This window comes from Myotis myotis, unplaced genomic scaffold (assembly GCF_014108235.1).
Source record: "Myotis myotis isolate mMyoMyo1 unplaced genomic scaffold, mMyoMyo1.p scaffold_m19_p_12, whole genome shotgun sequence".
In the NCBI taxonomy this organism is placed as follows: domain Eukaryota; kingdom Metazoa; phylum Chordata; class Mammalia; order Chiroptera; family Vespertilionidae; genus Myotis; species Myotis myotis.
In genome coordinates this window covers 67902124-67928474 of record NW_023416316.1, presented here as the reverse complement: position 1 = coordinate 67928474, position 26351 = coordinate 67902124, and the positions used below count along the sequence as shown (strand labels likewise).

General features: G+C 38.9%; 1 protein-coding gene across 1 annotated transcript in view; it reads left to right on the top strand.

The window, feature by feature from the left end:
- Positions 1-25224, top strand: part of LOC118666854 (39S ribosomal protein L16, mitochondrial-like) — a 44156-nt gene extending 18932 nt beyond the window's left edge. The window contains exon 2 of the mRNA XM_036329140.1: positions 24462-25224. Coding sequence (XP_036185033.1) covers positions 24462-25055 — 594 coding nt within the window. The 3' untranslated portion in view covers positions 25056-25224. The remainder of the gene's footprint in view (positions 1-24461) is intronic.
- The last annotated feature ends 1127 nt before the right edge of the window (positions 25225-26351 follow it).

Sequence of the window (26351 nt, the reverse complement as noted above, 5' to 3'; positions counted from 1 at the left end):
GATGGGCCCTGCTCTGTGCATGACAGGGTACGGAGCACAAACCCCCCTGATTGGCCCTTCTCTGTGAGTGATGGGGGTGGCGCTGCAACCTCCCATCAACCCTGCCTTGAGTGTGACAGGGGGCGGCGCCCCAACCCCCTTATCGGCCCTACCTTGAGCGTGACTAGGGGTGGCATCACAACCTCCCGATCCACCCTGCTCTGTGTATGACAGGGGGCGGCACCCCAACTCCCAAATTGGCCCTGCTCTGAGCCCGACCAGGGGCTGCACCTAGGGCTTGGGCCTGCCCTCTGCCACCCGGGAGCAGGCCTAAGCCAGCAGGTCATTATCTCCCGAGGGGTCCCAGACTGTGAGAGGGCACAGGCCGGGCTGAGGTACCCCCCTCACCGCCGAGTGCACAAATATTTGTGCACCGGGCCTCTAGCGTTAAATAAAAGTGGTGAGATTGGGCAAACCTTTCTTGTTCCTGATCAAAGATTTCAGTTTTTCACCATTGAGCATGATGGTCATGGTGTGCTTGTCCTATATGTCATTTCTTATGTTGAAGTAAATTCCCTCCACATGAACTTTTTTCCAGTGTTTTTATCTTAAGTGGAAGTTGAATTTTGTCAAATGACAACTATAACTGTTGAGATTAATTGAGATTAATACACACACACACACACACACACACACACACACACACACACACACACTTCAGAGAAGAAAGGAAAGGGAGAGAGAGAGAAACATCAATCATGAGTCAGATTATTGATCAGCTGTCTCCTGCATGCTCTATACTAGGGATCAAGCCCACAACCTGAGCATGAGCCCTGACCTGGAATTGAACCATGACCTCCTGGTTCACAGGTTGACGCTCTACCACTGAGCCACTTCAGCCAGGCAGATTTATGTTTTATTTAATTAACGAGGTACATCACATTGAATTAAGGATGTTGAATCATCTTGCATCACTGGGATAAATCCCACTTAGTCATGATGTATGATCCTTTTCATGCATTGTTAAATTCAGTTTGCTGTTACTTTGCTGAGGATTTTTGCACTTATGTTCATCAAGAATATTGGCCTGTAATTTTCTTGTACTGTCCATGTCTGACTGTGGTATTAGTAATGCTGCCCTCATAAAATACATTTGGAAGTATTCCCTCCTTTTATACATTTTGCAAGTGTTTGAGAAGGATAAGGATTAATTCTTCTTTAAATATTTGGTAGAATTCAACCAGTGAAATTTCTCATTCTTAATTTTTCTTTGTAGGGTGGTATTTTTATTACTGATTCAATATATTTATTAGTAATAGGTCTATCAGATTTTCTATTCATGATTCAGGGTTGGTTGGTTGTATATTTCTTCTAGGTTACCTAATTTGTTGCCATACAGTTGTTCATAGTAACTCTTATGATTCTTTGTATTTCTATGGTGTCAGTTGTAACATCTTCTCTTTCATTTGTGATTTCAAGTCCTCTCCTTTTCTTAGTTAATCTGTCTAAAAATTTGTCTATTCTATTTATATTTTCAAAAACCAAACTCCTAGTTCAATTGATATTATATATTGTTACTAGTCTCTATTTCATTTGTTACAAATTTCATCATTATCATCATTTCTCCTACTAACTTTTAGCTTCCTTTTTTCCCCCTAGATCATTTAGGTGTAAGTTAAGGTGTTTATTTGAGATTTTTTTTTTTTCATAGGCATGTATCACTATGAACCTATGAACTTTATTCTTAGAACTACTTTTCCTTTTAAAAAGCTTATGTGAAATTTGTTTTTCTCTTTTAAAAAAATATAATTGCAATTGACATTCAACGTTATATTAGTCTCAGTTGTACAGCACAGTGACTAGACAGCCATACAGTTTACGAGGTGATTCCCCCAATAAGTCTAGCACCACCTGGTACCATATGTAATTATTACAATATTATTGACTATGTTCCCTATGCTGCACTTCACCAACTTGTGACTCTTTTGTAGCTACCAATTTGTACTTCTTAATCCCTTCACCTTTTCACCCAGCCCCCCCAACTCCCCTCACATCTGGCAACCCTCAGTTTGTTCTCTGTATCTGTGAGTCTGTTTCTGTTTTGTTTAATAATTTTTTTCTCTGTCAGACTTAGCTCACTTAGCATAATACTCTCTAGGTCCAACCAAGTTTTAACAAATGGTAAGAATTCTTTTTTTAAGGCTGAGGAATAATCTATTGTAGTGTGTACTACTTCTTCTTTATCCCATCATCTATTGGTGGACACTTAGGTTGTTTCTATATACTGGCTATCCTATATAATAAAAGCATAATATGCAAATAGACCAAATGGGGGAATGAATGGTCAGTGGGGGGTGGGGCTGTTGAGCAGGCAGCACCAGGCCAGACAAGGCGCAGGCCAGCAGGCAGAGGGAGGGGATGGTGATCGGGGGGGCAGCGTCAACCAGCAGCGGCAGAGGGGCGATCAGGAGGGTGGGAGGGGGCAAAGAAGGGGGCAGGGCCGGCTGGCCATCACCTGATCAGCCCGCCCGTTCACCTCCCGCAGAGGAAGGCCAGACTGCGGCTTAAGCCCACTCCCTGTGGGAGTGGGCCTAAGCCTTCAGTCAGACATCCCCTGAGGGCTTCTGGACTGCGAGAGGGTGCAGGCCAGGCTGAGGAACCCCGCCCCTGAGTGCATGAATTTTCATACACTGGGCCTCTAGTTATAAATAACAGGGCAATGGATATAGGGGTGCATATATATATTCAGATTAGTGCTTTGGATTTCTTCAGATAAATACCCAGAAGTGGAATTTCTGGTTATAAGGTAGTTCCATTTTTAAAATACAGTAAGGGTTGGCAATGATGTAGGGAAAAGGGAACCCTCATGCACTGTTGTTTGTTGATTTATTGATAGCCATTCTGACAGGTTTAAGGTGATATCTCATTGTGGTTTTAATTGGCATTTATTGGATGATTAGTGACATTGGATATATTTTCATACATCTGTATGAAATGTGAAATGTCTTTTGAGGTCTTTTGTCCATATTTAAGATAAATTGTTTACGGGTTTTTGGTGTTAAGTTATATGAGGTATTTTTTAATATAAATTTTGGATACTAACACCTTATCAAATGCATCATTAGCGAAGACCTTCCATTCAGTAGGTTGTCTTTTTGTTTTGTTGATTTTTTTTCTTTTTGCTGTGCAAAAACATTTTTAGTTTGATGTAGTCTCATTTGTTTATTCGTCCTTTTGATTCCCTTGCCTGAGCAGATATATTTTAAAATATCACTAATAGCAGTGTCAAAGATTTTACTGCCTGTATTTTCTTCTAGGATTTTTACAATTTCAGGTTGTACATTTAGACCTTTAATTAATTTATTGTTGTTGTTGTTAATCCTCACCCGAGGATATTTTTCTATTGGTTTTTAGAGAGTGGACGAGAGAGTGAAAGACAGAAACATCGATGTGAGAGAAACACATTGATTGGTTGCCTCCTGCAAGGAGCCTACATCAGGGTCCAAGCCAGGAAGGAGCCTGCAAAGAAGGTACGTGCCTTGACCAGAATTGAACCTGGGACCCTTTGTTCTGCAGGCCAAAACTCTATGCATTGAGCCAAACCAGCTAAGGCTAGACCTTTAATTAATTTTGAGTTTATTTTTATGTATGCTATAAGAAAGTGGCCTAGCTTCATTTGCATTTGTGTGAGGCTCCTCTTCCAGATACGGAACTCTGATTTTCCCAACACCATTCTAATTTTCCCAACACCATTTATTGAATAGACTATTTTATGTTCTTGGTTTCTTTATCATAGATTAATTTACCATATATGTGTAGGTTTATTTCTGAGATCTTTATTCCATTCCATTGATCTGTATGTCAGCACCATGCCATTTTAATTAATGTAGGGTTATATATTGTAAATGTTTCCCTCCACGTCCCGTGTGGTTCAGAGTTCCGTATCTGGAAGAGGAGCCTCACAAATGAAAGAGAAAAGACACGAGAGAATTTGGGAATATTGGGGGCCAGGCAGGTAAGTCCAACTCAAGAGGAAAGACTTCCACCAGTGCTCAGGCCGTACCAACCTTTTATAGTCAGAGGTAAACAAGGTAGTGGTTACCATAGTTACATAGTTCTTGTGAGTTTCACTTGTTTTGACCATAGTTACACTTCCTGCACTTCCCTCAGCCATTAGCTTCCCAGATAAGAACTAGGGAGTGTTATAAGGTCAAGCCTAATTATGCTAAGAGGACTGTGCCCTCTAAGCTGGGACTTGTTTGTGACTTTGCCAACAGGTCAGTCCGAGGCTTAACCCTATATCAGTTTCCCACAGTTATAGTATTATTTGATATCAGGAAGTGTAATATCTCCAATTTTTTTTCTATAAAGGTTGCCTTGGCTATTTGGGGTCATTTGAGGTTATATATTTTTTTGGAATATTTATTCTAGTTCTATGAGGTATGACATTGGTATCTTAATGGGAATTATGTTGAATCTCTATATTGTTAGGATAGATTGTGAATGATGACACCAAAGAATGAAATTGTAAATGACCTAAAAATTACATGGAGAGTGAGAATTTTGAAGGTAGGGAGATAGCAATGAAACTGTTGACATGATCCAGGCAAAAAAAAAAAACACACAAAAATTAAAATTACCAGTGAGATGAGGAGGGAATGATGGTTTAGAAAACATTGTTGCCATTAGAATACATTGGATTTCATCATTGATTAGATGTGGAGGAATGTGGAGGATGAGGAAGAAATAGGAGTTAAAGAAGGCACTTTGATTTATTGCTAAAATGATAGTGTGGACTTATAGTGATTGAAATAAATAAGTATATATATATAATATATATATATATTTGCCCTAACTGGTTTGGCTCAATGGATAGAGCAACAGCCTGTGGACTCAAGGGTCCCAGGTTCAATTCTGGTCAAGGGCATGTGCCTTGGTTGCAGGCACATACCCAGTAGGGAGTGTGCAGGAGGCAGCTGATCAATGTTTCTCTCTCATTGATGTTTCTAACTCTCTATCCCTCTCTCTTCCTATTTTAAAAAAAGAAATATATATATATATATATATATATATATATATATATATATATATATATATATATATATATATTAAAGGCCCAAGGCACAAAAATGTGTGCACTTGGGGGGGGGGGCGTCCTTCAGCCCAGCCTGTGCCCTCTCGCAGTCTGGAACCCCTTGGGGGATGTCTACCTGATGGCTTAGGCCTGCTCCCTGAGGGATCAGGCCTAATCTGGCAGTCAGACATCCCTATGGCAGCCCAGGAGCCCTTGGGGGATGTCCACTTGCCAGCAGGGAACAGGCCTAAGCTGCAGTCGGACATCCTTAGTGCTGCTGAGGAGGCAGGGGAGGCTCCTGACACCACCACTGTGCTGGCAGCCATCAGCTTGGCTTGTGGCTGAGCAGAGCTCCCGCTGTGGGACTGCACTGACTACCGGGGGAAGCTCTTGCATTGAGCACACTGATGTGTGTGTCATAGTGACCAGTCATTCCCAGTCATTCTGCTGTTAGGGTCAATTTGCATATTATCCTTTTATTATTTTGTATAGAGGTATGGTGTACGGGTAGGGGCCGGCTGTCCTGGATCAGGGTGGGGGTCCTTCTGGGGTTCCTGGGTGAGGGGCTGAGGGCTGTTTTAAGGCTGGCCAAGGCCACCAGCAGGGACCCTCACCCCATGGGGGTTTGGCCAGCCTGGGTGAGGGGCTGATGGCCATTTTTGGCCTGGAAGCAGGTATCTGGGATTTATTTATTTTCTATAATTGAAACTTTGTAGCCTTGAGTAGAGCTCAGGGCCGGCAGGGCAGGCAGAAAGCTTGGCTTCCTCCATTGCCGGGGGCAACCCAAGCATCTGCTGGCTCCAGCTTCATGGCCACCACCATCTTAGTTGGGTTAATTTGCTCCTTATTGGCTGGTGGGCATGGCTTGTGGGCATGGCTTGTGGATGTAGCATAGGTACAGTCAATTTGCATCTTTCTCATTTATTAGATTAGATATACCTTTAAAGAAAAAAACAAATATTCTGTTTTGAATATTTCTTTTGTTTCCAAGTCCCTTATATCCTTCTCCCATATTTTCATTTGATTATTATTTCATTGGTTTTAATACCATTATGCATTCTCTTTCTAAAGATGAATAAAATAATTACTAAAGTCCCCTTAAGCACCATTCTTAAATTTAGCCCTTGCTTCTCTTCCTCGGAGATAATTGTACTTATGAGTTATTTACTTTTATTTATTCACATATATTAGGGTTTCCTAACTATTACTATTTTGAATGGAATGATCTTTTTTGTTGGAAGGCTCTCCTGTGCATTGTAGGATAGTTAGCAGCATTGTTTGCCTCTGCCTCTTAGATGCCAGTACAAAACCCCGGCTGTGCCACTCAAAAATTATGTGTATGCAAATGCCCCCAAAGGGCAAATTGCTCCCAACTGAGAAGAACTGACGTATACACATATTAATCCATCAGAAGTGTATGGTAAGGGAATTTCAGTTAAACATAGATGTGGAAGATATTTTTATTTTTTTTAAATATATTTTTATTGATTTCAGAGAGGAAAGGAGAGAGATAGATACATTAGTGATGAGACAGACTCATTGATTGGCTGCCTTCTGCTCACCTCCTACTGGGGATGGAGCCCACAATCCAGGCATGTGCCCTTGACCAGAATTGAACCCTCGAATCCTGGACCCTTCAGTCCACAGGCCGACACTCTATCCACTGAGCCAAACCGGCTAGGGCAGAAGATACTTTTATACACTCACTCAACTCCACTACAATTTATTTGCAATGTTCTTTACTGCATATCAATGGACAGAAAGCTGAAAGCTGTACTTCCAAGTTTCTGTTAGTTCATATTCTGCATATTATCTACATTAAACCAAACCACATTACTGGCAGGCATGACCATAAACATATATATATATTTTTTTTTTCTGGGTGAGCTGCATCAGAAATCCAATGTCAGGAACCTAGTTTCTTGGCCAATACGAGGTGGAGCGAACACTGTGTTGATCCAGTTTATGGCAAACACAGTCTGGGGTCAGCAATCATGATGTAATTAATTAATTAATTAGCTAGCATTCCACACATCACAGAGTCAGCATCAACCTCAGTGGTCTAGTTCAGCAGTGGTGTTTGGGGAATTAAGGGAGAGCTGCTTAGCTAGTTTTTCAGTGTTTTTGTAAGCCACGTAATAATGGGTCACAGATAATAAGTCCTCTGCATCTTACCACCCCTCTGAACATCCTACAGTCAACAGCTGAACCCAGACTCATTTCCTTCTGGCCCTGAAGTAAAATTAAAGGAAAAGATTGTTGATTGTAAATTTACAATTACATGGAGAACAGGAGTGGAGACTCCAGTTGATAAAAGATGTTAACAAATTTTTAATGATGGAATGTGGGTGAGGCATTAGTAAATTCTGGAAGTTGATTGTCAAAGGTGCCTGCCAAGGATAATGAAAAGCAAGTTAGTGCAGAACCCTGACCAGACTTAGGAGTGAGAGGTACTGATGTTATGGGGTGAGGCGTAAGAGTGGAGGTGAGGATTGTGTATTATGTGGGAGTTAAAATCAGAGAGAGCTGTAAAAAGCACTCTAAGGAGCAGGTATACCACTAGGTGACTACTCACGTGTCCTGGTGACTACTTGTCCAAGACTGTGGTTTTTACCAGAAAACTGGAAACATTGAACTAGAGAGTCATTCTCAGGGACACTGGGCACTGCAGGAGAGCTGCTTCCAAAAACCAGTGTTCAGGGAAATTCAGGAATGGTGCGATTTTGAGGCCTCTTGTATATGGTTGAACTTCTAGAACACTAGTAGACACATATCTATACCCCAGGCATGAGGTTGGTGGATCCTTCTATAGACACAATAACCCGATAAAATAGATTTATAGATACTAATATTTAGAAGACCCCCAACTAAATGGATTAGTCCTTACTGCCCATTTTCTTATCATTAGCTGACAGTTTTACTTCAACCAACATAGAACTCTTATCAGTATTTTAGTGACCTGAACTTAAATATGAAAGATAACATAAAATATCAGGGTGTGTGTGTGTGTGTGTGTGTGTGTGTGTAGAGTGAAAAACTCAGTGCCCAGAGCTACGTCTGTGTCTCCTGCTAGAACACGTTCTCGTGACCCAGTGCTCTGGGACCTCCTGGCCTACTCACCTGGACAGCTTCCAGGTCTGATGCTTTTTTCCCCCATTTTTCTCTCAAACTAGGTCACAGCACAGGAGGAGCAGCTGCTTGGGGTGGGGAGGTACTGTGTCTAGGGGACTGAACAGGCTTTACTGTCTGAAGATGCACATCTAGGGAGAAACCCGTGATGAGCCCAGGATGGGAAGAGAGAAGGGTCTGGCTAAGAACTCGGCCTGGAGCCAATTGCTAGTCCTCTTGCCTGAGGCACTGCAAGTAGAAGCTATCCACAGGCCTGCTTCTCGAACTAAGAAATCTCATGTAACAGGAAGTGTGACCTGCAAGTCTTTTAAACTCCATGGGCCTCAGTTTTGTGTTGTTGTTGTTTTCCATCATTAAAAATGAGGAACTTGAATTTGATCTCTGAAGATTCTTCAGGCATTAACATTTTATACATGTCCCTGTCTTGTGAGGCTTGAGTTTTTATATCTAGGCATCTTCTGGCTCACTTTTTCCCTTAGACTAAGTGAAGGTGCCAACTCTAAAATAATTTTTCTATGCAAGATTTAGCATGGAAGGAATTCCTGAAACCACAGGGTGGAAATTAATGATTAGCTTGAGTTGCTATTAGCATACCAGCAGGAGAAAAGACTAAATGAGCTATGATCTAAAGTAAAATATGTCATCCAAGAAATTGCAAGTGATATGATAGAGAAACAATGCTGGGTAATAGGGGAGAAGGAGAAATGAGCTATTAGACTGAGAGGCAAGGAGACAAGCATTTACATTAAGAGGACAGGGCAGTGAGACAAAGTGAGTTAAAATGCAAGAACCCAGACTGAAAGACACTGTGTTAGTGATTACAGACAGGAAACCATCCATCAGCGGGGCTAGGATGGATGCACTAAGGGGCCCGGCAGCAAAGAGGATGCAAAAGCACCGTTCTTCTTGGGTAAGCAAGCCGGCGGACAATTCCCCCCAAGCACTTCTTCCCATAAGTGGCATCATTAGGGCTGCCATGAGCAAAGACTCACTGATCAGAGAATTACTGGGGCAAGGAAGAGGGGGAGGAGGCAGTGGGGGGAGGCAGCAAGGAGATATAAAAAGATGGATGGGCAAATGTTTGGGATAATATAAAAAAAAGTGAAAGGCACTCTTCGCTGTTTTGGCAAAGGTAGGTGTCAAAGTGCAATAATAAATAGATATGTAAACAGATTGGTAATATATGCATACATTATATATAGCTCTACACCGAAACACACACTAGATAGATGATGGAGAGAGAGAGATAGATCTCTAACAAAACCACATCCATGTTTCCCTGAGCCGCCTTTCGTAAATCAAGCCGATCTCGGTTCAAACAGATCACTATGTAAGGAACTGGTTCTATTGTTTTGGGGGGGAAAGTGTGAGGTTCTGCTGTATATCATTGACCTTCACGGTGATGTGCAAGCTCTCCTTATAGCATGTCATTCCATCCTGTGTTTCCATTCCAGGAAGTCTGAGTGGGGCTGAGAGAGAAACAGTATAAGCCTGTAGGTGCACAGCAAGCAGACATGGCAAAGGATGTTAGATTTTTCCACTTTGTATGATTGAGACTAGTTAATGACATTAAGAAATTAGATTAGCACCTTTATTACTAGGATGCATTTATTTATTTATTATTTATTTATTCATTTATTTATTTTTACCACTTTTAGACCCAGAGATATGGGGATGGATAGGAAAACGTTTCTTAATCTCACACATTTCCAGGTTCAAAGTTAAATTACAGATTCCAGGAATCCTATTTAATAAACACCAATCCAAAACGCAAAGAATCAGATTAACAATCTTAACATCTCTGTTAATTTTTTTAAAATTGAATTTTATTTTTGCCATGTGCTTAACAAATCAGAATAAACTTATCCTTAACTTTTCATTGAAGCAAAAAGGAATTAAAATCTTACAGTAATCAATAAATCAATTTATTTTTGTTGTTGTTAATCCTGACCTGAGCATATTTTTTTTGCATTGATTTTTAGAGAAAGTGGAAGGGATAGGGGCTGGGGTGGAGAGAGAGAGAGAGAGAGAGAGAATTGATGTGGAAGAAACACATTAATTGGTTGCCTCCTGCATGTGCCCTGACCAGGGCTGGGGATCAAAGCTGCAACTCAGGTACATGCCTTTGACTGGGAATCAAACTGGTGACTCTTCAGTGTGCAAGGCCCAGGCTCTAACCACTGAGCAACCATCCAAGGCAATAAATCGGATTTTGGAGCAAACTCTCATTTTGTCAATAGAATTTCCAACATACGTTCTTATTCATTAACACAGACTTTTAAAAAAGTTTTACTTTCTGAAACTAGGCCTACAAATGTGAGTATCATCCAATCTGTTTCCTCAGGAAATCACACTCTGATATGGGAGTCAACATTTTACAGTGAACAAGTTGGTGAGAAAAATGCTGCACTATTGACGCATATTAGGAAGCGCGAGGATGCTAAGATGGCATTATCACCTCTCCTAGGTGATAAAGTAATACGTTACTGAGAAGAAGAGCCTTGAGCTGGTACCTGAAGGATAAAGGTCTGTCAGTTTTTCAAAGTAGAAGTCATTTGAGGTGAACACCAGCCCGTACATGGGCCTGGTGTGAAACAGCACAGGCAGGGGAGCTGTGTTTCCATATGCCTGCAGCGAACAGAGTGCAGGAGAGGGCTAGTGAGCAGTACGAAGAGGTGTACCAATCCTGCAGCGAACAGAGTGCAGGAGAGGGCTAGTGAGCAGTACGAAGAGGTGTACCAATCCTATATAGTAAAAGGCTAATATGCAAATCAACCAAATGGCACCAGTTGCTATGATGCACACTGACCACCAGGGGGAAGATGCTCAACACAGGAGCTGTGCCCTGGTGGTCAGTGCGCTCCCACTGAAGCCCTGAGTTGTTCTCACAGCTGGTGACCACAGAGGTGGTGGCAGGAGCCTCTGCTGCCTCTGGGGCAGCACTAAGGATATCCAACTGACAGGGAGTGGGCCCTAGCCGTCAGTCAGACATCCCCTGAGGGTTCCTGGACTTCAAGAGGGTGCAGGCCAGGCTGAGGGACCACCGCCCCCCCCCAGTGCACAAATTTTGTGCACCAGGCCTCTAGTATTACAATAAGAAATCAAAGATATACTACTTACCTGGCTTTCTGAATTCAACACCAATCTAACACCATGAATTAGAGCTTTATTTTACCATAGAGGATGTGACTTGCTCTGATCTTGGTGATCAATGAAAATATACAGTGCTGTCAAGGAAGTAAAATTTGTCACCACAGACCTAGTTTATGTATCGATTTGCTTTTTTCCACTTTATCTAGCTCCATGGAAGGTGTCAGAAAGGGCAGCAGAAGTGGATCCCACCCCATGTTCACCATCGATGACTGGGATCGGTGTCATTTTATAATTGGACACATCACAGTCTCATTCCTGTTTTTAGAATTAACAAATGTCTCAGCCCTTCAAATGCCTTCTCTATTAATTGGTTGAAATGCTTATACAGACAGGTGGCATAAGTGAAGTCGTTACTTCATACCCCTTGGGCAAGAGACATCTGCTCCGATTAGGGGTTGGGGCTTGCAGATGCTTTCATTTCCCCACAACCTGTGGAGTCTTTGTAACCCATTATTTTAATTATGATATAATAATCCCTATGGAATAACATCTGGTTTACATTATCCTCTCTATGAACACATGTACAATATCTAGATATAGCCTAAGGTATTGAATTGAGACCAAAGTTCTTTATCACAGATCTCTTACCTCTTCTCATCATCATCTTTTGATTCATAGTTTAAACTGCCATTATTAAAACTAGAGTTGAGAAGAAAACAATAAACAACCAAATTAAAAATGGGTAAATAACTTGAATAGACATTTTTCCAAAGAAGATATACAAATGCCCAATAACTACATGGAAAAATCCTTAACAACATAAATAATTAGGGAAATGAAATAAAAACTCTAATGAAATACTACCTCACTCCCATTAGAATGGCTGATATTTTTAAAAAGTAAATAGTGTTGGTTATTGGCAACTTTATGGAGAATTTTGAATCCTTGTATGCTATTTGTGGAAATGTCAAATTGTGTAGTAGCTCAGAAACACAGCGCAGTGTGGTGATCCCTCAAAAATTGTAAGTAGAATTACCATATGATCCAGTAATTCTACTTCTGGGGATATATCCAAAAAATTGAAAGCAGGGGCTCAGATATTTGTAAATGAAGGTTCACAGCAGCATTATTCACAATAGCTAAAAGGTGAAAGCAACTCAAGTGCCCAGGTGTGGATGGATAAGAAAGGTGGTATGTGCATACAATTAAAGTAACCAATCCTCATTATACCCATATAATTTATATTTTTATACTGGATCGAGGATAGCATCATGTTATAACATCTGAACAAGGAAGCAGAGCATGAGAACAGACTACAAAAGAAAGATACTAATAGGATCATCATAAATCAGAAATTACAAAAGTAAGCACAATCTGTAGAACATAAAATTGGAATGCAGGCTATGGTGGGACATCTTTGTGAATAATTATAAGCCAGAAATCTTCAGAACTTAAGGATCAAGAAGTACAGCCAAGCACAGCTGTCACTGCTCAAAATCCAAAGAACTGATAGAAAATTTGCCTCGTACAGACACTGGGAAGTGGACACACTGTAGTGGGCTGCTGCATAGTATTTAAAAGGCCTCATCTACTCTGCATTCTGGCCTACCCTCAGTACTGGCAACCTGCACTAAAGCGTGCTAATAGAACAATAGTAAGAATCACTGGCAGTTATTTTTCCCTAAGGCATCATGCCACGATGAATAATACTGAGAAGTAGCACGGGCATAGCACTAGCCATGTTTCTTATATCTAAACAGTGTGATTATCCATTTTTCTGCTCCAGGGTTGTAGTCCTATATTAGAAGCAGAGATCATGCCAATGTACTTGCTTTGACACTGAATGATAAGTACTTCTAATACTGCTGTTAAGGAAATTCAGTGATTTAAGATTCAAGTGTTCAAATATTTATAAAATAAGAGGTAAAATAAGAAAAACTTCTGAAAAGGTCGTTTTTAACGATTCAATTTATAAAACTACAAATGTCAATGCACAGTCCTTTTAAAAGGAATACTCCAAGTAAATGAATGACAGTAAAGGCAATATTCATGGTTTACAATAGTAAAAAAAAATAGAAATCCACTCAAATGCTCAATAGTAGCAATTTAATTCTCATTTTAAATATAATGTAATAACATGAAAAAATTCATATATAGCAATATGAAAAATGCAAGATACAAAATGATACACTAAAATCACAAATGTCAAAATATATAACCATAAAACCTAAAGAAACTGAACACATACATGTTGGTAGATGAAAATATGAGTTTTCCCTTCTTTTAAAATTCTTCACCTGGCTTATCAAGGGTGAGCCTCTGAATGTAATACTGTGCTATGGCTTTAAATAGACATGTGGTTATTCGCTCTTATTTTTATATAATTTAATTTATTTCAGTAATATCTGGGAAACCTGCAAGATCTATATTGTTATCGAGAGAGAGAGAGAGAGAGAGGGGGGGGGGGAGTTACATTGGTCAGATAGTTACCAGTTAGAAGATCAAGGATTTAAAAAGTGATTGGTCTGCCTCTTTATTTTTTATTTTATTTTTATTGATTTCAGAGAGGAAGGAAAAGGGAGAGAGAGATAGAAACATCAGTGATGAGAGAGAATCATTGATCAACTGCCTCCTGCATGCCCCCTACATGGAGATGGAGCTCACAACCTGAGCATGTGCTGTTGATCGGAATCAACCCCAGGACCCTTTACTCTGCAGGCCGACGCTCAATCCACTGAGCAAAACCAGCTAGGGCTGAAACTCACCATCTCTATATATGCTTTCACCATGTTCTACATCATCTCATGCTATCTCCATGCCTGGGAGCTCTATGTGATTTTCCAGGATGTCACCTTCCATTACTGCTGACATATCCCTGAATGTAAAAACCTTCACACCTCCCCAGGTTTTCCTTGCCCTCTTTCTGTGTAGACTTCATTCTCTTCCTAAATTTATATTTCCTGGTAGAACTACACAGCAGCCCCTAAACCTAGTTTTTTTCTTTCTATCAGTGAAATTTTAGAAGTTGGATAGAGAAAATAGGTTCTCTGAAGTGACTTTTTACCTTTAATTTTGAAATAATGTTAGACTTACAAGATGCACAAATAGTGCAGAGGTTCCTGTACATCTCTTATCAGCTTCTGCTAAGGTTAACATCTGAGATTCCATAGTAAAGTGATCAATACCAAAAAATTGACATTGATTCAATATTATTAAAGTACAGATCACATTCAAATTTCACCCATTTTCCCACTAATGTCCTCTTTTCATTTTGGAATCCAATCAGGGACCAAATATTGCTTTTTGTTGTTGTTCTTTGTTTGTTTTCTTTCTTGGTCTCTTACAATATGCAACAGTTCCTTAGTCTTTCCTTATTTTTTTTATGACCTTGACACTTATGACTAGTACTAATAATTATTTTTAAGGTTGTTAATTTGGGTTTGTCTAATGTTTCCTCATAATTGGACTGAGTTTATGAATGTTTGTCATAAATACCACAGAAGTAACAATAGAACTTACCCAAAATGATGCCAATATGTGTTCTTACTGGTGACATTAACTTTGATCACTTGGTTGAAATGATGTTTGCTGGGTTACTACCTTTCCATTTCTAGTTAATAAATATCTTATGGTAGGTACTTAGAAACTATGACAATGTCGTCTTTCTGCTCAAATTTTTACCTTCTGCTCTTAGCATCCTTGGTGAATCCTGTCTGTAACCATTATGTGTATGGTGTTTGCCGAATATACTGATACTGATTTTCTCCTGAAGTGTAATTTGTGCACATACATTGCAGAAGACAATTTTTTTTCTTCCTAAGGTCCTCATTATTTATAGGGAATGTAAATACATCTCTTAGTATTGTTCTGTCCCTTAATCAGCATTAGATTCCATTAAAAATGCTACTTTGGTCAGTAATGGTATCTCACTTTTCTCAGCCACCTAATTAACTTTGGAACTAGAGTGGAATAAGGGGAAAATGAGACTTCTTCAAGCATTATAGAAGTCTGTTTCCTGCATAAATTCTGATGGTAGGGGAAAATATCAGTAGTATTCTTTCAACTGTCAACAACCAAAATAACCTCATTAATTTCATTAAATATCCTCCTATTTGGGCTTTAATGAATCAAATTTGGTTACATGTAAGAAAAAATCTCTTCAGGTTCCATTTGCTGCATTCTTGTCTCACCCACATTATCCTAAGTGGTTTTTTGAAGGAATCATAATAATAGATAGAGATATTGCATCCCCATAGCATCAAAGAAAAGTTTCTCTCCAGGAAAATTGTGGGAAATTAGTCACTAACAGATTTCCCATCTTCCCCCTCCATTAACAGCAGAGATTAGGAGAAGTAATTTATGGCGGAGGCTTGGCCATGCCTCTATATTTATGTGTCTTGGGACAAGTCTTCTTCTATTTCAGTTGTGCCAAAAGTAAAGACAGGCAGATATGTGCTCTAATCTCTCACATATCATGGAATTTGAAAATATTTTCACTCAAACTGATATAGGCAAGATACAAATTAAACATTAGGCAGCAGCACTGCTTTCCTAGATACATTTTTATGAATTTTACTTATGAATAACACTCCTTATTATTTCACTTGCCTCCATTTTGGAAATTGACTCCAACAAGGAGAAAATAGGTTAACATTTTAATCCTTATAATGTGTGTACATATATATGTTTATATTATTTGCATATTCCTTCAAATAGTCAGTATTTTATAAATTTTATCATGAAATGAAAGCATGTACAGGGAATAGCCCTTAATTTACATTTGCTTTTTAATTGGCCTATACCAGAACAATCTTAGGCAAAATTGTTTAGTAAGTTTGATCTTTGCTTCCCTTATTCTCCATCTCTATTAATTCCACAAACAAAACTGTAATTGATTGAAGGTGGGCTCCTCATCTTAGTCATTTCTATTTTTTTAGAGCTTGTATAGCGCTGTCACATTATAAGCATTTAAAATACCTTTTGCTAAACTTACTGGAACTGATTGGAATAGAATGGAATGCCAGGTTATCCCTGGTTATAGATGAGAGATCTGCTTATGGAGATGGAGAATACTGGGTCAAATCATAACTCAATCCATCAAAAACTATAAGCCATAGGCATTTATCTGGTCCTCAGTTTCATTACTAAATAAAAATAATTTTAAAAATTTCCTTAGGGAGATTCTGGAAAGATTAAATAATAGTTTACTAAACTTTTCCTATGATAGAATGTCTTCATGATGTGACTAGGTACCAGCAGTGAGCCAGAATATTAAAGAATTTCTGGAATATAGAATACAAATGAGATTAGATTGATAGGAAAGCAAAATCATCAAAGCAAAACACACAACATAAGCTGGAACACAAGCCAAAAAGGAAAATAAGTTCTTATGATGCCCCAAGTTTTACCTTTTAAAAATATCTTATCTGTGTCTACTTTACTCTTCTATTAACATTTTCTCTGTAAAAAAGTTCGCATGTGTTGGTATTAGGATCTGAAGAATAAGAGAGCATATCTAGACTTTCCAAGTACAGAGGGGCCTTGACTTACGAGTGTCCCGACTAACGAGTTTTTTGAAATACGAGCCATCTCTCGGCCGATTTTTTGCTTTGAGTTGTGAGCTAAAATTCAGGTTATGAGCCAGCTTCAGATACCCCACTGCTAGTTGGCGCAGCGAACGTCACAGTGAACGCCACAACATCAGCCCAGCATCACGTGTCTCACTCCTTCACTTTTTGATTTGACATATGAGTAATTTGAGCTACGAGCTCCATCACGGAATGAATTAAATTCGTAAGTCAAGCCCCCACTGTAAACACAAATAGAAAAAAGAGAGCTTTCTATCCATAAAAGAAATTTGCTGACATACTACACCTTCTTCATTTGGAAATGGGTGGGTGCCTTGTATGTCTGCGACATAACACACTAGAACAGGGGTGGGCAAACTTTTTGACTCAAGGGCCACAATGGGTTCTTAAACTGAACCGGAGGGCCAGAACAAAAGCATGGATGGAGTGTTTGTGTGAACTAATATAAATTCAAAGTGAACATCATTACATAAAAGGGTACGGTCTTTTTTTTTTTTTTTTTTTTTTTTTTTTTTTTTTAGTTTTATTCATTTCAAATGGGCTGGATCCGGCCCGCGGGCCGTAGTTTGCCCACGGCTGCCCTAGAGCAAAACCAATTAGTTGGCATGTACTGCTAACTTACACATAAGTTCTTCTTTTAACTTGTCTTTATTGTTGAAAGTATTACAGTTGTCCACTTTGTTTTGTGATTCTTATTGTTGTTTTTCCCCATCAACCCCCTCTTCCCTGCATCTGCCCCTGCCAAGCCTTTGTCACACCATTGTCTGTGTCCATGGGCTGTGCATGTAAGTTCCCTGGTTATTCTCACATATGCTCTTTAATAGACAGGGCTGCTTATGCTCATCTAGGGAGGGAAACTCCTGGGAAAATAGGACTGCATAGCTGCAAAGAAAATACATACCAAGTACCTCTTCTGCCTGACTCTTCATTCAAGAATGTGTCAAACAACTGATCATCTAACAATGTAGGGAAAAATGACCTATTTGGAAAAAAGGAGCAAGATGTGCAAAATGAAAAACTGAATCAGGAGATATAAAATGACTTGAAAACCTTAGTATGGTCAGGAAGATGTGAAAAGTCATTATCTCTATGAAACAAGGAGTAAAGCACGACAAAGATTTATTGGTAAAGATAAAGTTACAGAACCGAACTTTAATAGACGGGCAAAATAATGGGATAAACACAGCTATATATCTAATTATTAATCACAAAGTTTATTGAGAAAATTCCCAAAATTCAAGACAGGAAAACAATGAATAAAATGAAGAGATATGGAGCATTCATCCACAGGAGGTCTGGAAGAAGAGAACGAGACAATTATCAGCAATGTGACAGAAAGTATTTTCCTAATCTGAAACATTTTAGCAATGTATGCTTTCAAACTGAACAAATCTACTTCATTATAAACAGAAGGAATGAAAAATAATATCCACCTACATATTTCAGAACTCCATTGACAATGATATTACTTCTAGGAAGATGAAACTGATTACCTGCAAATGAATACAAGTCATTGGCATGACTTGCAATCACCAACATGTGAGGATAGAAAATGATGTTAAATTTTCTTTAAAATGTTGTGAAAATGTTAAAAAATGTATAGCCAACCAAACTAGCAATCAAAAAACCGTGTTGTATGTGTGCATGTTTAGTGAAACGAATCCCTATATATTTTTTATATGTGAAAAGAAATTAGTGAAGATCTTACAGCAAAAGACTAGAAAAGAAAAACAGGGGATAAGGTCAACATAAATATCACAGAAAAAAATGCAGTTCAGTATGACCCATGAAGCATCAATAAATCATGCAAGAAATTAAAGGAAATGTCACTTCATCTTAAAGACTGGAATATTCTCCTTCAAACAGCACGTTACTTACTTTTTTGCAAACATTGTTCATTCTGCATTTATATTTATACAATGCATTAACACTCTTACAAACTCGGTGTCTGCATGAACCATTTCCAACAACCTGAATTATATATAAATTTCATATACATAATTTCATAATTACATATATATACAATTCATATATAAATTTCATATATAAAGTTCCCAACTTGCTGTTCATTCTGTCTACTCAGTACGTTGAGGCAATTAATTTTGCTACAGTGGACCTCCTCTTTCCATAAGCATTTTTCCCAAAAGAGAAAAAGCAAAGTGTGTCATTGTTCTTTCTAGAGAACTGGTCTGGCAGCCTTTTCACAATATAAGTGTTTCAGTCAAATCAGATGAGATAAAAGAAGCAATTTCTTTTGAATTTAGTGAAAAAATAATGTTTTAAAAAGAAGAAAATCTTTATAATTACAGTCAAGGAAATAGCTGTTACTATGAAAAGGACAAGATAAACCCACTCATATTCCATATACAAAGACAAATATCCTATATAATAAAAGGATAATATGCAAATTATCTCCTCGACCTGGAGTTTGACCATGGGAGGGGGAAAGAGGGGAGGGCCGGCCGGCCAACCACCTGCAGCCCCTCCCCCTGGATGGTCATGACCCCTCCCCCCGGCTGGCCCAGCCTAATCAGCTCCAATCGGGGCAGGATGGCCGGACCCCACTCGTGCACAAATTTGTGCACCGGGCCTCTAGTAAAGTAATGAAAGTGAATATAACTTTGTCCATACAAAGGAGCACCCCAAATTTCGACAGCATTTTATAACATATATATCTACAGCTCTGAATTTATGTTTAACTATATGTACACCTAAACTCAAATTTTCATAAATCTGGATTTTTTTTCTATTCCAAATTTATAGGGAAGATATAATATGGTCTTAAAGGAAAGAACATATTGATTCCTATCCCTTATTTATCACTACACTTTCTATTGCCATACTTAAGCCCTTAACTCCTCTCTCTGGTTTCTCAAATACTATAGTGAGAGTGTGAAGAGGCTGTATTGTATTTCAGGTGCTGCTGTAAAAATTACACAAAATTTATATTTTATTACAAATGTATTTATAGTTCTGTAGGTGAGAAGTTCAACACAGATTTCACTGGGCTCAAATTAATGTGTCAGCAGGCTGTGCTTTTTGGGAGGCTCTGGGGGATAATCCATCTCCATCTCTGTTTCTGCTTCTAGTGGCCACATACATTTCTTGGCTCTGGGCCCCCTTTCTCCGTCTTCCAAGGTAGCATGTTACATGTCTCTGACCAATCATCTGAAGCCATATTGCCCTCTGACCCTGACTTCAGTCAGCAAAGTTATTTTAAGATCTCATCTGATTAGGCCGGGTCCCTCAAGAAAATGCAAAATAATCTCCCATCTCAAGATTCTTAACTTTAAACCTAAATTCTGTATGTAACCTGATTAGAACCTACATTTAAATTGGGAATATGTAAGCAATTAGTTATGGGACATCTAGTTGTAAAACAGAGACATATAAATATACATTAATATATTTGCTATTTTTATATTTGAAAGTATATTATTCCAAAACTACAAATATAATTGCTTTAGCATTAGTTTGTCTCAAGTTTTTTAAAAAGATTTTTTATAAGCATCATATGAAGGCCATAACACTTTTACCCAAAAATATGCATAAACTGAGAATTTTGAAAACCATTTTTAGGGCACAAGAAACCTTTGAAGTAGAATCATAAAATCTCATGTGGTGACTATTGAAGTTTGAAATAACTATACATACTATAAATATGGTTTGGCCACTCTGTGTATAAGCACACACTTGTGCCAATAAAGGAAAGAAAATGTCCCTGAAACAACACTTGTACTTACATATGCTGTGCAGTCTGACTTTGCTATTGTGTTTGATCCTGATATATTTTATTTTTAAAAATTGTTGCCTACCCCTCTAACTTGATCTCATGACCCTTTACTTCATCAAGACCCATAAATGGGTCAATTCACAGTTTGAAAAATACTGCTGTGATGCTCTCAGAATTCCATAGTAAAGAGTAATGTTTGGGATTTTAGATAAAAATACAGCTATAAGCTTCTGTGTCATAAAGAATTATGTATATATTAGTCATGTTCAGCTTATCAATCTTAAAAAAAACATGTAGAAAGAGTGGAAACCATCACCATTACTGAAAGTCAGTCAGTCGATTGTGTGTGTGTCTGTCATCTATCTACCAACCATATGGAGAGAATTATATGCATAAAGTTTGAGAAAATTCTGAGTGCATTTTAAAATACTATGTACTAAAAACACCCAATAGATACATTATTTTTTCAAGTAGAACATTATCTAATTTCAATTTCTAAGCTATTATATTGTTATCATATATTTATTTTGATATATTAAATTCTCATACTTAAAAAGAAATAAAGATATGGATGAATTAAAAAAACTTATTTTACCATTTATTTCTCTTTTTAAAATATATTTTATTGATTTTTTTACAGAGAGGAAGAGAGAGGGATAGTTAGAAACATCGATGAGAGAGAAACATTGATCAGCTGCTTCCTGCACAACTCCTATTGTGGATGTGCCCGCAAACAAGGTACATGCCCTTGACTGGAATCAAACCTGGGACCCTTCAGTCCACAGGCTGATGCTCTATCCACTGAGCCAAACTGGTAAGGGCCATTTATTTCTTTTTTAAAAATATATTTTTATTGATTTCAGAGAGGAAGGGACAGGGAGAGAGAGATCAAAACATCAATGGTGAGAGAGAGTCATTGATGGGCTGTCCCCTGCACTCCCCACACTGGGGATCGAACCTGCAACCTGGGCATGTGCCCTGACTGGGATTTGAACCATCACCTCCTGGTTCATAGCTCCATGCTCAACCACTGAACATGCTCACCAGGCTGTTTATTTCTTAATTGATGTGTTTGTAAACACAGAAATTTTATCCCTTCACTTCAAAATAGAAAGAATCAAAAACACGTAAGAAGTCAAGTCAGGCCCTGGCCGGTTTGGCTCAGTGGATAGAGCGTCAGCCTGCGGACTCAAGGGTCCCAGGTTCGATTCCAGTCAAGGGCATGTACCTTGGTTTTGGGCACATCCCCAGTAGGGACTGTGCAGGAGGCAGCTGATCAATGTTTCTCTCTATCGATATTTCAAACTCTCTAACCCTCTCCCTTCCTCTCTGCAAAAAGTCAATAAAATATATTTTTTTAAAAATAACAAAAAACAATTAAAAAAAAATAAGTCAAGTCAGGACCTGCTTTCATGCGTTCATGTTGGTACCAGGTATCAGGACACGTGTGTGATAGAATTGCTGATTGCATTTCTAGCTTATTCCTGAAAGGGGCTCCAGCTCGTACTTTGTTTAAAAGTGACTAGCCCCATGCGAGGGCACTGCTAGTCTCATAATCAATCGCAGGCCATAAGATTCAGAACTAGGCTTTCTGTTAGATTTGAGGTATAAGCAGGATTTTAACTAAGGAGCAATTTTATCATTCCTGTATCCCAACACTGTATTCTATTTTTATTAATTTTTCTTTTTGTTAATCCTCACCCAAGGATATTTTTCCATTGATTTTTAGAGAGGGTGGAAGGGAGGGGAAGAGACAGGGAGAGATGAACATGGGTGTGAGAGACACATCAGTTGGTTGTCTTCCACACCTGCCCGGAACAGGGCTAGCCTGGGATTGCATCTGCAACAGAGGTACGTGCCCTTGACCAGAATCAAACTAGGATCCTTCAGTCTATGGGCCGATGCTCTGTCCACTGAGCCAAACCAGATAGGGCTGTAATCTATTTTTAAATAAAAATGTACAATGTATTTTTTTGTAAATTAATATACAAGGTTAATAAGGGCTACTACCTCAAAGACTCTCTAATTTAGATAATAGATACATAAATATTCCAAATGCAGAGATTTTTGTAAATTCTGGAACAACAATTTAAAAATCTCAACTAATGGCAGTATGTAGGGGTAAGTTACAAGCAGAGCCATCATCCAAAGTTATCCACTTCTCTCACAGCATCTACTTCTGTTTCCTCCCAATAAATTGTTGTTTAAAAAGGTATTCAATAGATTATACTTTTGTTATTTGTGAAGGTCAATGTTTACTTCACCTTATAGAAGTTTCTAGAATTTAAAAAAGATATCTTGAAGAAAATTACTTTAAATATTTACAGCTTGTCTAAATATAGTATAGCATTATGATATATTAATTTATTTTTTATATTTAACTAGGACTCTTACCACTTACAATATAACATGGACTATTCTTTTTTTAAAAAATATATATTTTATTGATTTTTTACAGAGAGGAAGGGGGAGAGATAGAGAGTTAGAAACATCGATCAGCTGCCTCCTGCACATCTACCGGGGATATGCCAGCAACCCAGGCACATGCCCTTGACCGGAATCGAACCTGGGACCTTTCAGTCCACAGGCCGATGCTCTATCCACTGAGCCAAACCGGTTTCGGCATAACATGGACTATTCTAAGTAGTAGTAGTTTCTGTTATTCTTCTTCCTGCTCCTCTTATTCCACCACCATCATCATCATTGTTAATCATCTTCATGACAGCTCTATGAGGCAAACACTATTATTAGTCATTTGTCTAATGTCACTCAGCAAATAAGTAGCAAAGCCTGATGCATTTTGTGGCAGCTTTTACCATCAGTTTGTCTTAAATATAAATTAGTACACTGCTTTCAATAGTTGAACAATCCTATATCTCACTCATCAGCCTATGGAATTCTTCCTATCTCAGAAACCTAGGCACAAACATATACAGAGGTCTGTTGTGGCCTCTAAACTCAAAATGACAGTTTGTTAACTATGTCATTGACTCAATGTCTATCAATTGGCTCATCTTTCAGAGCTTGCGAGAGTTCCCAGGGAATATTTGAGTCCATGAAAACAATGAATATATATTTGCAGTGAGTGATTCGCTTGATGAATAACAAGCCAGATCATTCAGTGCACACACCTAGATGTCATCCCGTGGAGGAAGTGATGTGTATATTTGATCATGTTGTGCACTGGCTCCCAGTGGTGGGGATTATGGCACATTTCTTTTCCCTCTCCACTCTTTATCAACTTAGAGCACTTTCTATTTCTTTCCAAGGAGGAAGATGTGGTTCAAATTCTCCCACAGGATCCCTGTGAAGCCATTCACAGTTCTATGAGTTATCTTTCAAGAAAGAACAAAAGTCCCTAGAAATTTGGTTTCTCTGGTTGCTGGGAGTAGCTATTATTCTCAGTGTGGTAGAAAATATTTTATACCAGAATTTCCAAAAACAAGTCTAGTCAAATAAGTCCAGGAAACGTTTCGTGCTAAAACTTCTATTTGATTAAAAACAATATGTGTGAAGCTATAAAATATTATAGGAATAATCTAGCATTAGCTGAAACTTCTGAATATAATGTCTCCTTTTGGTCCTTGTAGCAGCAAGTAATGTCACACATATTTCTTTAAACCAGAAACCAATCATTAATATTTGAAGTCTCAATCTCTCTGATTTTGGGTAAGTTTAATACCCTCACTGAGTATTGGTTTCTTCATATTCACCTTGCAGTGATGGCTAAACAGGAGGGTCTTTGTAAAGTGTCTAGTGACAATGTACTTGGTCCAATGATACCATTTTGTTTCCAAGTTCAGGACCTGAAGTCAGGAGGCCTGGTGCATTCATCTACCTCCATTTACGAGGTATAATATCTTAGGGCTTGTCACTTGTGCCAAAAGTGCGAAGAGAGCCTAAAAACTTGCGTGACATACGGGGACCTTCAACTGAAGATACTGAGTTCACAGAAGGCAATTTTGCAATCTTGGCACTGGGTGGTGGTTACCTCCACTGGGGCCATTTTGAAATGATGCGCCTGACGATCAACCGCTCTATGGACCCCAAGAACATGTTTGCTTTATGGCGAGTACCAGCCCCTTTCAAGCCTATCACCCGCAAGGGTATGGGACAGCGTATGGGGGGCGGCAAAGGCGCCATTGACCACTATGTGACTCCTGTGAACACTGGCCGCCTCATAGTAGAGATGGGTGGACGCTGTGAATTCAAAGAGGTACAAGGTTTCCTCAACCAGGTTGCCCACAAATTGCCCTTCCCAGCAAAGGCTGTGAGCCGTGAAACCCTAGAGAAGATGCGGAAAGATCAAGAGGAACGAGAGCATAACAACCAAAACCCCTGGACCTTTGAGCGCATAGCCACTGCCAACATGCTAGGGATACGGAAAGTACTGAGCCCATATGACCTGACCCAGAAGGGGCGATACTGGGGCAAATTCTACCTGCCTGAACGTGTGTAGTGAGAATATGAGAAATAAATGTACAGAGAGAAGGAATCTACATATTTGTGCCCCTCAGTTACCTTGAAAGTCTGGGTAGCTCTGATGTCATAACCAAGGAGCCGCATACGAGTGCTATAGATGAAAGTGCATTATATTTATATTAAATAAAGTTTCAGTATCACCTCTGGTTAAAAAAAAAAAAAAAATCTTAGGGCTTGGATATACCATCTCTAAGGTCAAGTTTGCTTACTTGACACTGGTTATTAATAGTATCTAGCGCAAAGAATTCTTGTGAATATCTAATATTGTGATGCATAAAAAGCATTTAGAAGTTTGCTAGCATTGCGTGTTCAAGTGCATGTTCAATAATTTTTAACTATCCTTGGTGCTATTTCCTTGACCCTACCTTCTTACCCCTCCTTTTATCCGATGCAGTCAAACTATTAAGTACGCAATTAGAAACGTACTTCAAGGAATGGCAAGCAAATAGCAAGACTTCTCACCTGCTTTCTTTCACACTCCCATCCCATCCGTCAGCTCTACTTTCAGAATATACCGGAATATGAGTATCCTGTTTCAAAACCACGGTTATTGCAATAACCTTCTGACTGCTTCCCTGCTTCCACTCTTGAGTCACCACGATGGATTCTCAAAGGCAGCGGCCAGGAGGTCCTGCACAGTCCTTCCCAGGTGGCCCCATTGACTCAGCTCTTACCTTCACTCCACATTGCCTGTCTCAGCTCCTTTGTCTTTGAAATCCAAAAAACATGATTTTTGTCACCAGGTTTGTATTCACTCTTTGTTCTGTATGAAAACCTCTTTACTCATATAAAAACAGTCTCTTCAATAAATGGTGTTGGGAAAATTGGAAAGGTACGTGCAAAAAAATAATGAAACTAGACCACCAACTTACACCACACACAAGAAAAAACTCAAAATGGATAAAAACTTAAATGTTAGACCTGAAACCAATAAAAATCCCAGAGGGAAACATAGGCAGTAAAATCTCAGACATCTCACGTAGCAATATTTTTGCCAATGCATCTCCTAAGGCAAGGGAAAAAAAGGGGGAAAAAAATAAACAAATGGGACTACATCAAACTAAAAAGCTGCTGCGCAGCAAAAGAAGCCATCATCAACATGAAAAGGAAACCGCCTATGGGAGAACATATGATACATCTGATAAGGGGTTAATTTCCAAAATATATAAAGACCTTATACAACTCAGAACAAACTCTTTGCCTCCAAATCAATGTTTAATCTGATTTTATCAGAAAAGTATTTTCCAACAACACAATTGAAAAGATACCATCT